The sequence below is a fragment of the Populus trichocarpa genome, chromosome 15, assembly GCF_000002775.5.
Source record: "Populus trichocarpa isolate Nisqually-1 chromosome 15, P.trichocarpa_v4.1, whole genome shotgun sequence".
Taxonomy (NCBI): Eukaryota; Viridiplantae; Streptophyta; class Magnoliopsida; order Malpighiales; family Salicaceae; genus Populus; species Populus trichocarpa.
The window spans coordinates 11,268,813-11,281,545 of NC_037299.2; the positions used below are offsets into that span (position 1 = coordinate 11,268,813).

Sequence of the window (12,733 nt, forward strand, 5' to 3'; positions counted from 1 at the left end):
AAGACACTTTCAGGTTACCATATCAACCACAGCTTCCTTACATATACGGGCATATTGATTAACCCTAATATCAGAAATATAATAATATAAATTATAAAGAAAGTTCCTGCATCAATATGCTGTTCCTCATCAACCTTACACCATTCCGATTGCAATACGAGAATATTCCAGAAACTTAACATTAACAAATGCTGCTGGAGTTGCGACAAAAATGCCTCGTCATCCAGAAGCACATTCTAGCTATACATTGAAAGACACCAGAAACAGCACCAACAAGTACTTCATATGGTTTCTAGAGAATACAGTTCATCAAATGTAAAGCACGTCTCTTGGTGGCCAAATAAAAAGCCATTGCAGAAAGCATCCCTCAATAATGGCATCTAATCACTATCATTAAGAGATTGAAAAATCTGTTTGGCTTCAACCCCAGTGCACCGCACAGGTGTTCTGTGTGGCCAGAGATATTATCCAATGATTAGCCCCATGTACTATGAGCATCCAAACACAATGTGAAACTCGGAAAATTGCTCAGAAACTCAAGATTCAAGTAAAATATAAAACCAATTCTCCAGCCAACATCAATCATAAAAGCCAACAAAAGCTTCAAACATAGGGGTGCATTGTTAGTTCCAAAACGCAGCAAAACACCAGAAATTAACCTAAGAATGAAGCAACACAAATAATACAAACACATGCACAAATTATTGCAGTGGAGCACACATCCATGAATATGTATGCATATGTAACCTGGTTCATGTCAATAGTCTGAATGGCTTCTCCACGAGTGAAAATTATAGCATGGTTCTGGTTTTCAGGCTTCCCTTCTCCAAGCTTTGGATTTCCAGGAAGTTTGATTGAATATATTTCCTACATATAAAGATAAAAGGCACACAAATACCACATTTATAGCAATGCCCAAGCAAAGAAACTATATATGCAACCATTTCTTTTCCAAAGCAATGAGATAAATGCAAAGAGAAAATGATTTGAAAAGTCAATGTCATAGCCAATGCCAGTACGATAACAATGATTGGGTCAAAATGTAAATTGCAAAAAGTGGGCACAACTGAATAAGTAGAACAAAACATTGCACCATACAGGTTTATATGATCTAAATAGGTAGAAAAACAAAAGCCATGACTATAGAGCCTTGCCTCTAAAACTATAGAGCCATAGGTCTCACATGTGAAAGCAGCTGAAACAAAACCACAAAGTTGTTCAATCCTTCCACAGGATCCTAATCAAGTTCTCACTAATATCCATGGCTATATATAAAAACACAAACTTTTTAAGATATTTTTTATTGACTACTACAACAAACATTTTTAGAAAATGTTTGACTATTATATCCTTATAACTCTATTATATTTTTTAATCTTAATCATAATCAAAAGCAATTCCTACATCCAATGCATTTTCCCCATGCATTCACTTGACAAGTTCTTAATCTCTTGGACAAGTAATGGCAATCACGCACACAAATTATTTTTAATTTAATACACATGCTTAATAAAATTATGGATCCTTTTATTGTTGATTCAATTGATGTTCTTCATATAACCATGACTGGCAAATTATGCAAATATAATCTGTTATTGAAATAATTATCTCAAAAAGTCATCAAATACAGAAAATTATTAATCAGTTTAACACTTAAAAAATTCAATATTTTTAAATTTAACAATAACTTCTCCACATCCTATAACATTTTCATATTCAATATAGATGCTAACTTGATGGATATTTTTTTAGATAAAGGAAAATTAATTAATTAACTAAATAAGAGTTACAAAGCATGATGAACAACTTGAATATAAAGCAAACTCAAAATCTAATTTAATCACTTAATTAATTAACAAATGATTTTTTTAACAATTTAAATAATACACGTGGATGCACATGCCAAAATTACTAGTTTCTTTTAGCAAAATGATCTTGGAAGACTACAGAAAACTTTGCACCAATGACAAACATTGCAAAAGAAACTGCCTACCTGATCTTTTCCATGTATATCAGCTTTCACAAGCTTCGAATAAAATTCATGGGAAACCTGTCCATCAGCACTATCACTCTCCTCCACATGTATGAAAGCAACTCGAAGTGCCTCATTCCTGACTCAGAAAAATAGCATACATAACCATGTGCACAGAAACTTGCAACATGAATTACTTAATCATTTAGCCGATTACATCAGAGTACAATCTGATATAGATCCACTATTAACATATGCGCTCATACAGCATGAAGAGAGAATGCAATTAACATCAGAGTAGCCAGCTGGCAGAGGAGGAATCTTGCCCGGATCAAGATCGTGCACCAAGTAAGGATGCCACCTCACTCTCCAAGTAACCTCTTAGTATGGGTGGCAAGAGAGTAGAAGTCCATACAAATATGGAATAGTGAATATCACATTTACAAAATAGATTAAAAACTCAGAAATTTTCTTTCTTTCCATCAGAAGTAAATGAGATTTTATGCAGCACTGGTCAATACCCATTCCAGGATTAAAATTTATTCAGATGCCAAACACGCAAACAAACAGGCACCCAGCACCCATCCCTCGCATCTAGGTGACATGAAATACTTTGGCTTTGTAGTTAAATATGTCCTTAAAGAAATACGATATTAACAAAGATAACCATTTAACATCTATATAGCAAAGAGTGGTCAACAGGATAAAAATAGAACATTCAATTCTATTGAAATTAAAAAGAATATATACCGCTGCAGCAAAAGAGAAATATCAGCTGCCTCTACAGCCTTTCGCTGCTTCTGTTGCCCATAAATCTGGCAGGAGACCACATAAGTGAACTTCAAATCTGCTTGTGCCCGTGCTTCATGTGATAACTCAAAACCTTGTGATGTAGAAAAGTTTGTCTGAGAATAATCATCAACTGCAAATACAAGATGACCTTAGTGAGTTTATTTCTTAACTCTTAGATTGAATGGATCAATAAGAGTTGTTCAAAATTAAGCACCTCCCTGTGACCTCCTTTCTAGATAACTCTGCAGCATCAGAGCTCTCCTATAATACATCATACCACGTACTGCATCCCAAGGAAAATGGAATAATAAGAAAAAACAAATGCTCAAAAAATAAGAAAATGGCAAAGTGATAATATGAAATTATACAAATTTCAAAATGCAATTAATAATAAGAATCATGTGGCTATCATATTAAATAGAATTCTAACCAGTCCGAGCTAGAGTCTGTCCACGATAAGATGCCCAGAACCTAAGCTCCAAGGAATCACCAGAATTTTCTTGAAGATCTGCATCCCCGGTAGACTCTGCTCTACCAATCCGCTCCAAGAAATTCTCCCATTCATCTGGAGGAAAAAAAAGATTCTCAGCTATGAACAAAGGAGATTATCAGATGCCAATCATATAATATGATAAAGAAAACTGACTGTCAAAAAAGGAAAGACAAATGAATATACTAAAGGGCTAGCATTTTCATTAATACTAATTTTCGCAACTCCGGCCCTGTTTAAAAATTCCTCAAGACAGAGAGGGAGTTGAGAGATATTTTACAGGGTAGAACAACAAAAAAAAGATATACCTGGAAAGATTTTTTGAAGATAGAAAAGAATGGATATTCCATCCTCATTTTCCACCCGCAACTCAGAGGAACTATAAAGCACAGTCTCACTGTAGTATGGCGTGAAGACACTGTTCGCAAAGGAATCAAAACCATAAGCATGAAGGAGACAAATAGGGCTATGATTGTTTCTTGTACAATATGCTTGCATAAAATATTCTCCTGTTAGGTTCACTTCGAAAAAACTATGTCATTGAAAATATTTTACAGTCAAAAGAAAAAAAAAAAGAAGAAGAAGCTTGAAACAAGGAAAAACAATTTACGGTTCTCAAGGATATGAAAATATTTTACGAAACAATCACTGTCATTAAATCATGGGTCTCACCACTAATTAATTCTTGTCTTTATCTTTCTAACACTTATTTTTCATATAAACCAAACACCAAACAATTATTTTCCAGTAGATTTTATTAACATAGCCAAACAATGGAGCATAATATATTTTCAAGAAAATATTTTCCAAAACCAAGTTATTTTACATGAAACAAATGGACATGTCAATTTACAGTAAGGCACAAAGTATACTATTTGACATACTATAGATCATATTTACCTAAATGGTGTCATTTCAGAAACTGGCTTTGCCGAAGGCATATCCATGAATAGTGAATTTGAGAAAAACTCTAATCTTCTTCTTGCTTCAAGATTCTTAGGAATGTTGGCTGCAGAGTCCTTTACGGTGAGAAGAAGTTGCAACCTTTTCACCTGCTCCTTCTGTGACAAGGAAGATAAAAAAAAAAATACCCATGTAAATGCAACCAGCACAATAAACTAAGAACAAAACCAGATTTTTTACTCACAGGTGCTTACAATTTCTGGATCCTTTGGCCACTCTATCCTGGAGAACAGGCGTCGTTCATTTCTTGCTCTAGCTAAAATGTTCCATGTATCAAGTTGCTCTCTGTAGCAATTAATCAAAACTAAATTGTGAATTATCATGTTTCAAATACAATAATAAAGCAACAGTGAGGCTCAAAACCCCCGCCCAAAATAAATAAATAAATAAATACCTTAGATCCGATGACAGCAGATCATGTGTAACAGCCTCATACACGGCATATACAGCCTTTGCAGCACCATTGGCAAGTACAGGAGTCTCATTTTGTATCTGAGACACAAGTGAATTATTCTTGTGAACAGGAACACGAAAAGGCAAATAAAAAGTAACATATATTACTTTATAAAATACTATTTATTTCTGTTATTCGTGTCTGCTTCCTGCCAATCTACTTCCTAAACTACGGATGATCTAGCAGGTCGACACTTATGGACCCAAGCCAGGGTGATTTATCCATGACCATGGTGAAGCTCAAGGTAGAAGTTTTGTGCATGTGTAAACATAATAATTGTGGCGTCTAATATTCAATGCATAGAAAATCATTAGTCTTTGAGTTTCAAACTTAATCCAGAATCCAGATACAAATGAATTCAGATTTTTCACAACCAGCTCAGGCCTTTTAGTTGGTCAAAAGCTGGGCCTGGTTCGTTCATTTCTGTCATCCAGCCAAACCAGAACCAATGTCAAAAGTCCATTAAACGAACTTGTGGCAAGCTAAGTACAGTGTCACATGGCTCAGCTCTGGGAACATAAGCCCATTATATGCGACCCATCAATATCATGCTGTTAGCATTTACTAGTTTCTGTGGTCAGAAATATGCCAATTGTTTATGAGTGACATGGTCTCATTTCATGTAGAGACTTAGTTAAAATGGTTTCACTTGAATCCCCATTGGTTTGAATCAAGGAGGAAAATGGCACACAAGAAAGTCAGCATTGACTAGCAGGTAGTCACAAGAGGACAAGCTTTTCCCTGTCTTGAATGTTCCAGATGACTGTCTATATAGACAACAAAGTCAATGTTGATGATGGTAAAACCACAGTTTTAACACTCAGCCTTCTATGGGAAAAGCAGCTGAGCTGCCCTCAGGAGCTGCTGGTGAGACCAACAAGCCCGAATTGAGCTGGAATTTTTTTGGCTCGCCAGGTGATAATATTCTCATAAATTGTAATGAGCAAAGATTAAACAAGTAGATAGTCCGTTTGACTTGGTTCTTTAGACAGCCAAATATTCTAACCACATGCCAAATATCTAAAATAAGCAACACAAAAAATTCAAATCTAATAGCATAATCACTGATGCTCTTGTCTGAACCACAAAAGAAACAAAAATAAAAAACAGATGGCATGACCAAAGCAGAGAGAAATCTATATAAACTTTAGCAAAGAATAACGCCAGCTTTTGAACTAGCATAATTGGGAATACAGTACCTTAAGGTAAAGCAGTCTCAATTATATTATATGATCAAAAAAAGATAATACTACCTTAAAGTAAAGATAGCATTCATATTAAACCACAAATGCATATAAATAACAGTATTGCGTTTTTAAGCTACCCTATTTTCAAATTAAATTTCCAATTTAAAGCAATTAAAAGCAATAATATCATATTAGATGTCAAAGAACCATCTCAACCTAATAGCTTAAGCTATTAGATGAGGTCCCAAGATATGATTTATATTATTCTCTAATACACCCCCTCAAGTGAAAGCCCTTTGAGCTTGAAACTTGCACAGGTCAACACTACCTTGTGCTTAATTTTTATCAAATAAATGAGGATGATGAGATTCAAATTCGTGACCACTTGGTCATCAAGGATCTGATACCATATCAAAGAATCATCTCAACCTAATAGCTTAAGTTGTTAGGTGAAGTCCCAAGATATGATTTATATTATTCTCTAACATTAGAGATGATCTGTGTAGCATCACCCCCATAACTTGTCCGAACTAATGTAGTCAACCCCGATAAAATAACATTATATCAGTAAGAATATGAGAATAACATATGTCAACCAGTCCAACATGTAAAGTAGTTGCTTCTCAAATCGAAATGTACAATTTAAAATAGCGTAAATCCAACAGAAATTGTATTTATTATTGTCTATAATATATTGCTCCAGCTTTTTTAACTAGGAGACAGCTTTGATAGATTTTAACTATTTAACTTCAATGAAAAAAAAAAGAATGAAAAAAATATAATTCTAATGAATCAATAATGCTTTATTGGTAAGGAAGATCACGAAATGGTATACAATGTCCACAGGCTATAAATTTTTAAAAGCTAGCATAGGAAGCCATGAGTTTCTTCCGCATAATGGCAGGTTTGACTGTGAAGAAGTTGGATGATTACAGGCAGTACAGCTTTTGTATAGGATAAAATAGGATTTGAGGGACAAGACCATTTCTCCCCTCTTTGATGGATGTATGGGTTAAGTCTAGTCTGTACATTATTCTTTAGATAAGAAACCAAAATGCTTATACTGTCTATTTGAAGCTATATTCAAAAACCAACAATATTAATTCTGAATAGAAACAGCAAGTATAATCTAAAAACACATACCAGAAGTCCAAACAGTGCAATAAATCTTGACAACACATGAGGAAGCTTCTCAAGACGTAAAGTAATGACAAGTGATCCCTCCAATATACTGTTGTTGATCTCACGAAAGATCCTTTCAACCCTATCAGATACAGGAAGCATAAAACAAAATAAAAAAACAAATGAACAGCTGCACACCCCCAAAACATGGGATACAAAAGCCGCATTCATAGAAAAGCCATTCATACCAGAGTCTTCCTTCACCGTCAACCAGGGAATGCAAGATTTTTTCAACACTGTAGTAGCATTCCTGAACTGCATATGCCATGTATTCATCCTTAGAAATTCTATTCCAAAGATCCGCTTGTGTATCTTTGCAGTCCAAAGCCAAATCCACTGCCAATAAAATCTGGAAAAGCATACCAGTATAAGACCTAGCTTGGTATGATACTGGAATTCATTTGTAAAAGGTAAAAGTATTCTGCAGGATGTTAAAAGGTAATAAGATAAGATGCACCTTGCTGCTAAGAAGAAACAGTGGCCATTGAACTAATCTTAGACTTCCTGTGTTGCTCGGAATAGAAAGCAAGTCCATCTCCCTGGAAGCAAAACAACCATGAAGCAAATTGTGATTGCAGAACAGCAAACACAAATAAATTTATGGAATGATAACAAGGATGTCCCCATGATCGACCTATTGCTGATATAATCTTCCTCGCGTAAGCTTTTGATTATCTCATTCCAGAAAGGAGCAAACAGTGCAGCATATGCTTTGTTCATATCCTGAGCTTCCTATACAAACCATAAAAATTCATACAACAAACATTTAGATCATGCAGAAGAGAACACAAACTACATAGGGTATTATGCCTCCAAGCACAGGAGGTTAACTCCCCACATGAAAGTTAGTTCTATGAAGACACAAGCTTCCTTTTTAATTTCAATATGAACATTTCACCCATTAGCCTCAACTGTTTATGAGTTAGAAAAATTGTGTTTCAAAGAAGTGCACCCATTACCTAATGTTGTCATATGCAAACAGCAAATAAAAAGGGCACGCCAAAGGGATGCCACCCACGTTCAAAGAACTATATAAATGATAAAAAAAATTAACATTCCCTATAGCTCCTATATTTCCCGACAATTCCCTCTGCAGAAGAATGCAACATTCTAAACCAATTATCTGATACGGATACTCTATTTGCAAATCCCCCCTCCCTAAATGCTCTATGGTTGCAGTCTTTCCAGGTCAACCAAAAAATAACAGAGAATAAGCGGTAACATAAGAATACTTCCAGAAACAATGGCTTAGAAGGGGAAAATGAAAAAAATCACTCACTTGAGATGCATGTCTGTTGAGCACCATCCTGCAGCACACATCAACCAAAACATTACTGAAGAGAGTAGAGAAAATAGTAGAATGTAGACCAAAAGCCATGAGGGATTTTTTTTCTTTTATCAACAAGTACAGGGGTCATTGAAAAGTGAAGCTTTTAGTATTCTGTAATCACAAGATAGCAAGACAGAAAATACTCTAAAAGATATCAAGTTCTACAATGAACTGTCAAAACTGCACGCTTCAATCCATGGTGCTTAACAAATTTAGGCAGTGCTCGCAAAACCTATTTGTCATCCATGCTAGAAAAGCAGTGAGCTACAAAGTTTATGAATAGACATGTTTTGTACACAAACCAACTCAGCAGCTGCCTCAGTATTCCAAATAACATACATTCTGACACCAGAAGTGATTATGATTGCACTTATCCAGTATTTGATGGAGTATCAACACTTAATCAGGTAACGAGTACTCAAATTTAAAACCCTGAGTTTGACAATGACTTCAACCCCATCATCCCTAGTACTGTGCATTCCCATTTGTAAACAGATGGTTAAGCACTTACCTTTGTGCTTGTGGAGAGACAAGATTCTTGACAAAGGCCGCTGGGAAGCTCTCAAAACGTTTATGAACCATTTCAATACTGCGTATCTGCCATAGGTCCAAATTGAGCAATGGGCGCAATAAGAATAATGATGGCAGGAGAACTTGAAATAAAAAAAAAATGGAAGCACCTGGCTTGCATGAAAAGGTTCAAAATAAAACTACTATATTAATTCAAATATGCATTTCATGATACTTTGTATACCTCGCCTAAACGAGCTCGTGCACCCATCACGCCCCCAACAATTGCTGATAAGATAGTGTACCATATGTGAATGTCCATGATATAGATCTAAGAAGAGAACAAAAGGATTAGGAAAATGAAGATTTGCAAGTCATAAATTAGAGCACCAATAGTATTCTTAAATTGACAAGACACAAGTGTTCTACTTTCAATATGATACAAAGGATAAAGTTTCAGAACTGAGAAAAGGCCAAAAACAGCATCTTTGTTAAGGAGAATGGAATTTATTATCAACCAAAAAATCTTCACTTCAAGGAACTTCCATTGATTTTTATTTTTCAGAAACAGGTTCAACAAATTATAAAAGAACCTGCTTCTATTGCATTCAGTAAGCCATCCCATTCCAAATTTCTTTTTACGCATGGAGATAAACAAATAGAAACTACTCACCGCCACAACAGGAGCCCATAGGCTAGCTATGGTCAAGACATTGTTATTATCTGCAATAATCATGAGAATCAGTGATTTACACCAAACACAGTTTGAGTCAATAGCCATCCAGTAAAGAAACGTGAATAACAGGTTTAGTTTTATTAGAAAATAAAGTGCACAGAAGAGCAAAGTAAATATTAACAGATTTTTAAATTATAGCAAGAATTCACGTAACAATGTGTTTCTTAGTTGCCACTAAGAAAACAGCATCCCAGAATGACAGTATGCTTCAATACCCTAACAAAAGACCCCTCACAGGGAAACAAATGGAGATTGCTATGACAAACTCTGCTGCTTTAATGTTTAGGCCGTTCACCAAAATTAAAATGGTAGCTTCTGTGGTTTTTCATCAGTTGAATTTTTCTGACCTAGAAGTTCATCACATGCTACCAGAAAGTTATAAAAATGGTTAGCATTGATTTATGTAGTCCTACTAAACACCATGGTAGGAGACGGAATTCATGAAAGTGCGGATGATAGGAAACTCACTCTTTGAGATCAAATCATGCCATGAGTACGGTAAAGATGGAAGTGCCCTGATGGTATTGGTTGGTTTGACAAGGGGTCTAATCTGCTCAGGATTAAAAATTACATGAAAATGATATTCTGATGTGTAAAGTCTCTCCTGTTTAAGAGCAAATCCCCAAATAGTAATCATATGCATAATTAACAGATGCGAGATCAAGACATGATAGCTTGCCTGGAGAAAGTAAGCAAATGTAAATTTGCACGCAAAGATCACCAACCAATAGAGGACATATCTGCAGTTGTGGGGGAAAAAACAAACAAACATTAAGTGAAGCAAGATCAAGAATCAAATAGCATATGACATATCAACTAATTCTTTTGAATCACTCTTTTGAATCACGGTCACTAATGTAAACCTTTGAAAGTTAACTGGGGGCTTATATCACTACCTATGAAAAAAGACAGTTATAGAGATGAAACATAATTATATAAATATTGTAGGACATTAACTTATTGAACCAAGTCTCCATAAACATAGAATCTGACAAGCATATATGAACTGAAAAATTAAGCATTTCATATTTTGAACTCCATTCATATGAAATCTAACTAGCACATCCCAGACCATCCATGCACCACAAACATGCATATTGAGAAAATAGACGCATATCTCTAAATGCAAAGAAGCTCAAAAAATTGATTAAGGCAACAAAAAATTATTTTAAATGTAGAATCCAGACAAAAACAAATGAAGTTTATCTCTGAAAATGAACATTTTCACAAGCAAAAACAAAAACAGAAATTGATAGGAAATAAGAGAATACATAACATGAAAGCATTACATCTATAGTGAAATGTAGGAAGAGGAGTGCAATGCCATATTATTTGTTACTAAAAACTATTTAGTATCATGAAAACAAACCTGCAGTAATCACTCATCTTCTCAAAAAGACCACGACCAACATAGTATCTTTCCTGAACCAATTTTATTTCACAAGAATAGGTCATCTGATACATTACCAAACATTTTATAGCAAATGTTAGCGAAAAAGATTGAATGGAGCTTACCTGATAAATCCACTTGAAAAATTGGAAGAATGATTGATCAGACATATCAGACAGAGCATGACAAGCTGGAAACTTTAGCAACAGAGCAAGGAAGAGGCGCAAAGCTGCATAAACACCCAGAACAAGTATATATATACGGAAATGGAACGAATCCGAGTTCTGTCGATTTTTTTCCTCCAGAACCTTCCTGCAATAAACAGATACTTTATATAACTCATGAACACAAGGATAATGCATGTGAAAACATGCCTTAGTAAACGTGATCAACTACTCACACATATAAGTATGTTACGAACACCGAGCTCAAGCCACACCAGAAAAACCTAATAACCAGTCTTGAGATAGCCATGCCTCTCGCTGTGGAGTAAGCGCCAAACATAAGCAGCACATCTAAACAACCTGCATATGCAGCAAGTGACCAACAAACAAAGTAGAAAAAAATGAGTACTGGAAAGATTTATTCGGGTATTTCATCTAATATGCTAATTCCAAAACCTTTAGAGAAAGCATACTCTCTATGAAGTTCATGATGGCAAATGAGGGCCCAACGCTGAGCATTTCTTTAAAGGTATCTAAACTCAAATCTCCATGGTTGAAGGCTATAATTGCCAAAGCCTGTGCTCAACATTGAAAAGAGCACAAATTTAGTTTTTTTTAAATAAAAAAAAAAACATCGTAGATCCAAGAAAAAAATAAGATCCTGAAATTTAAAGGAACATTAGACCTGGAACATCAGAGCTAAAAAGATCCAGAGCCGATGGAAACTTCGATATATGTGAAGAAATGTGCGATGCTCAACAAACGTGCTTTTACCAGTCTGTCGATTTGTGAAATGAAAAATGAAAAAACAAATGTAAAAAGAGTTGAAAAATTAGATACAAGCATTTTCCACGAGCTCGAAGTGAAATAACATGCATTCCGCACAATGCAAAATTCCCAAAACAGTAAAATTGCATTAACAATTCAATAGATATAAAATGTAGCAATTTGTTATTTGCAAATTGCTTAAAACAATAAACATAAATGTCAGATATGAATAGATGACTCCAGTGTAGAAATGACAACAGCTGCAAATATTAGCTAATCCAGAAACTTGACTTCGCTCGCATGCCTAAACTGGTGCTTGACAATGATTCTAGAGAAGGTACTAGGTAACCTATATTCCAGGTGTAACACAAATTACAAAACCCTTAGCATTCATGAATCAAAACAGGTCAGGACAGATGTTCAACAAAAACACTCCAATGCCTCCATCAGGTGGTCAAAACATCCCCAGCTACTGCGAGAACTAATCACAAAGCTTGAGATAATATGCTAAGCAGGTCATAGCTCCCAATGCATAGCAAATCTAGACAAAACATAACTGAAAGCACTACAGAGCAAAGGAAAAAAAATACATAAACTGTTCAGCAGAACATACATGCGCAACTTGTTTGAAACATGGGAATAGTGAGTGGCAACAAAAACCATCATGCAACAATCGTTGATTAGAAATATGGAGAAAAATGTCCAATTCCTAATAGAAAAGAAATCTAAGGAGAAACGGAGGGAGAAAAAAACTCACGAGCTTCATGGTAAAATCAAGGTTCAAGAACTGAATTG

General features: G+C 35.1%; 1 protein-coding gene across 1 annotated transcript in view; it reads right to left on the minus strand.

Annotated features, from left to right (window-relative positions):
* Positions 1 to 12,733, minus strand: part of LOC7453821 (callose synthase 10) — a 29,827-nt gene that overhangs the window by 7,543 nt on the left and 9,551 nt on the right. Inside the window, exons 13-36 of the mRNA XM_024586673.2 lie at positions 11,856 to 11,948; positions 11,644 to 11,746; positions 11,407 to 11,530; positions 11,132 to 11,318; positions 10,986 to 11,038; positions 10,296 to 10,356; positions 10,085 to 10,166; positions 9,554 to 9,603; positions 9,125 to 9,211; positions 8,882 to 8,967; positions 8,320 to 8,347; positions 7,675 to 7,772; positions 7,498 to 7,579; positions 7,229 to 7,389; positions 7,002 to 7,122; positions 4,612 to 4,709; positions 4,412 to 4,502; positions 4,155 to 4,315; positions 3,563 to 3,672; positions 3,195 to 3,329; positions 2,979 to 3,047; positions 2,723 to 2,894; positions 1,994 to 2,111; positions 748 to 867 (exon numbers count right to left, since the gene is read on the minus strand). Coding sequence (XP_024442441.1) covers positions 748 to 867; positions 1,994 to 2,111; positions 2,723 to 2,894; positions 2,979 to 3,047; positions 3,195 to 3,329; positions 3,563 to 3,672; positions 4,155 to 4,315; positions 4,412 to 4,502; positions 4,612 to 4,709; positions 7,002 to 7,122; positions 7,229 to 7,389; positions 7,498 to 7,579; positions 7,675 to 7,772; positions 8,320 to 8,347; positions 8,882 to 8,967; positions 9,125 to 9,211; positions 9,554 to 9,603; positions 10,085 to 10,166; positions 10,296 to 10,356; positions 10,986 to 11,038; positions 11,132 to 11,318; positions 11,407 to 11,530; positions 11,644 to 11,746; positions 11,856 to 11,948 — 2,490 coding nt within the window. The remainder of the gene's footprint in view (positions 1 to 747; positions 868 to 1,993; positions 2,112 to 2,722; positions 2,895 to 2,978; positions 3,048 to 3,194; positions 3,330 to 3,562; positions 3,673 to 4,154; positions 4,316 to 4,411; positions 4,503 to 4,611; positions 4,710 to 7,001; positions 7,123 to 7,228; positions 7,390 to 7,497; positions 7,580 to 7,674; positions 7,773 to 8,319; positions 8,348 to 8,881; positions 8,968 to 9,124; positions 9,212 to 9,553; positions 9,604 to 10,084; positions 10,167 to 10,295; positions 10,357 to 10,985; positions 11,039 to 11,131; positions 11,319 to 11,406; positions 11,531 to 11,643; positions 11,747 to 11,855; positions 11,949 to 12,733) is intronic.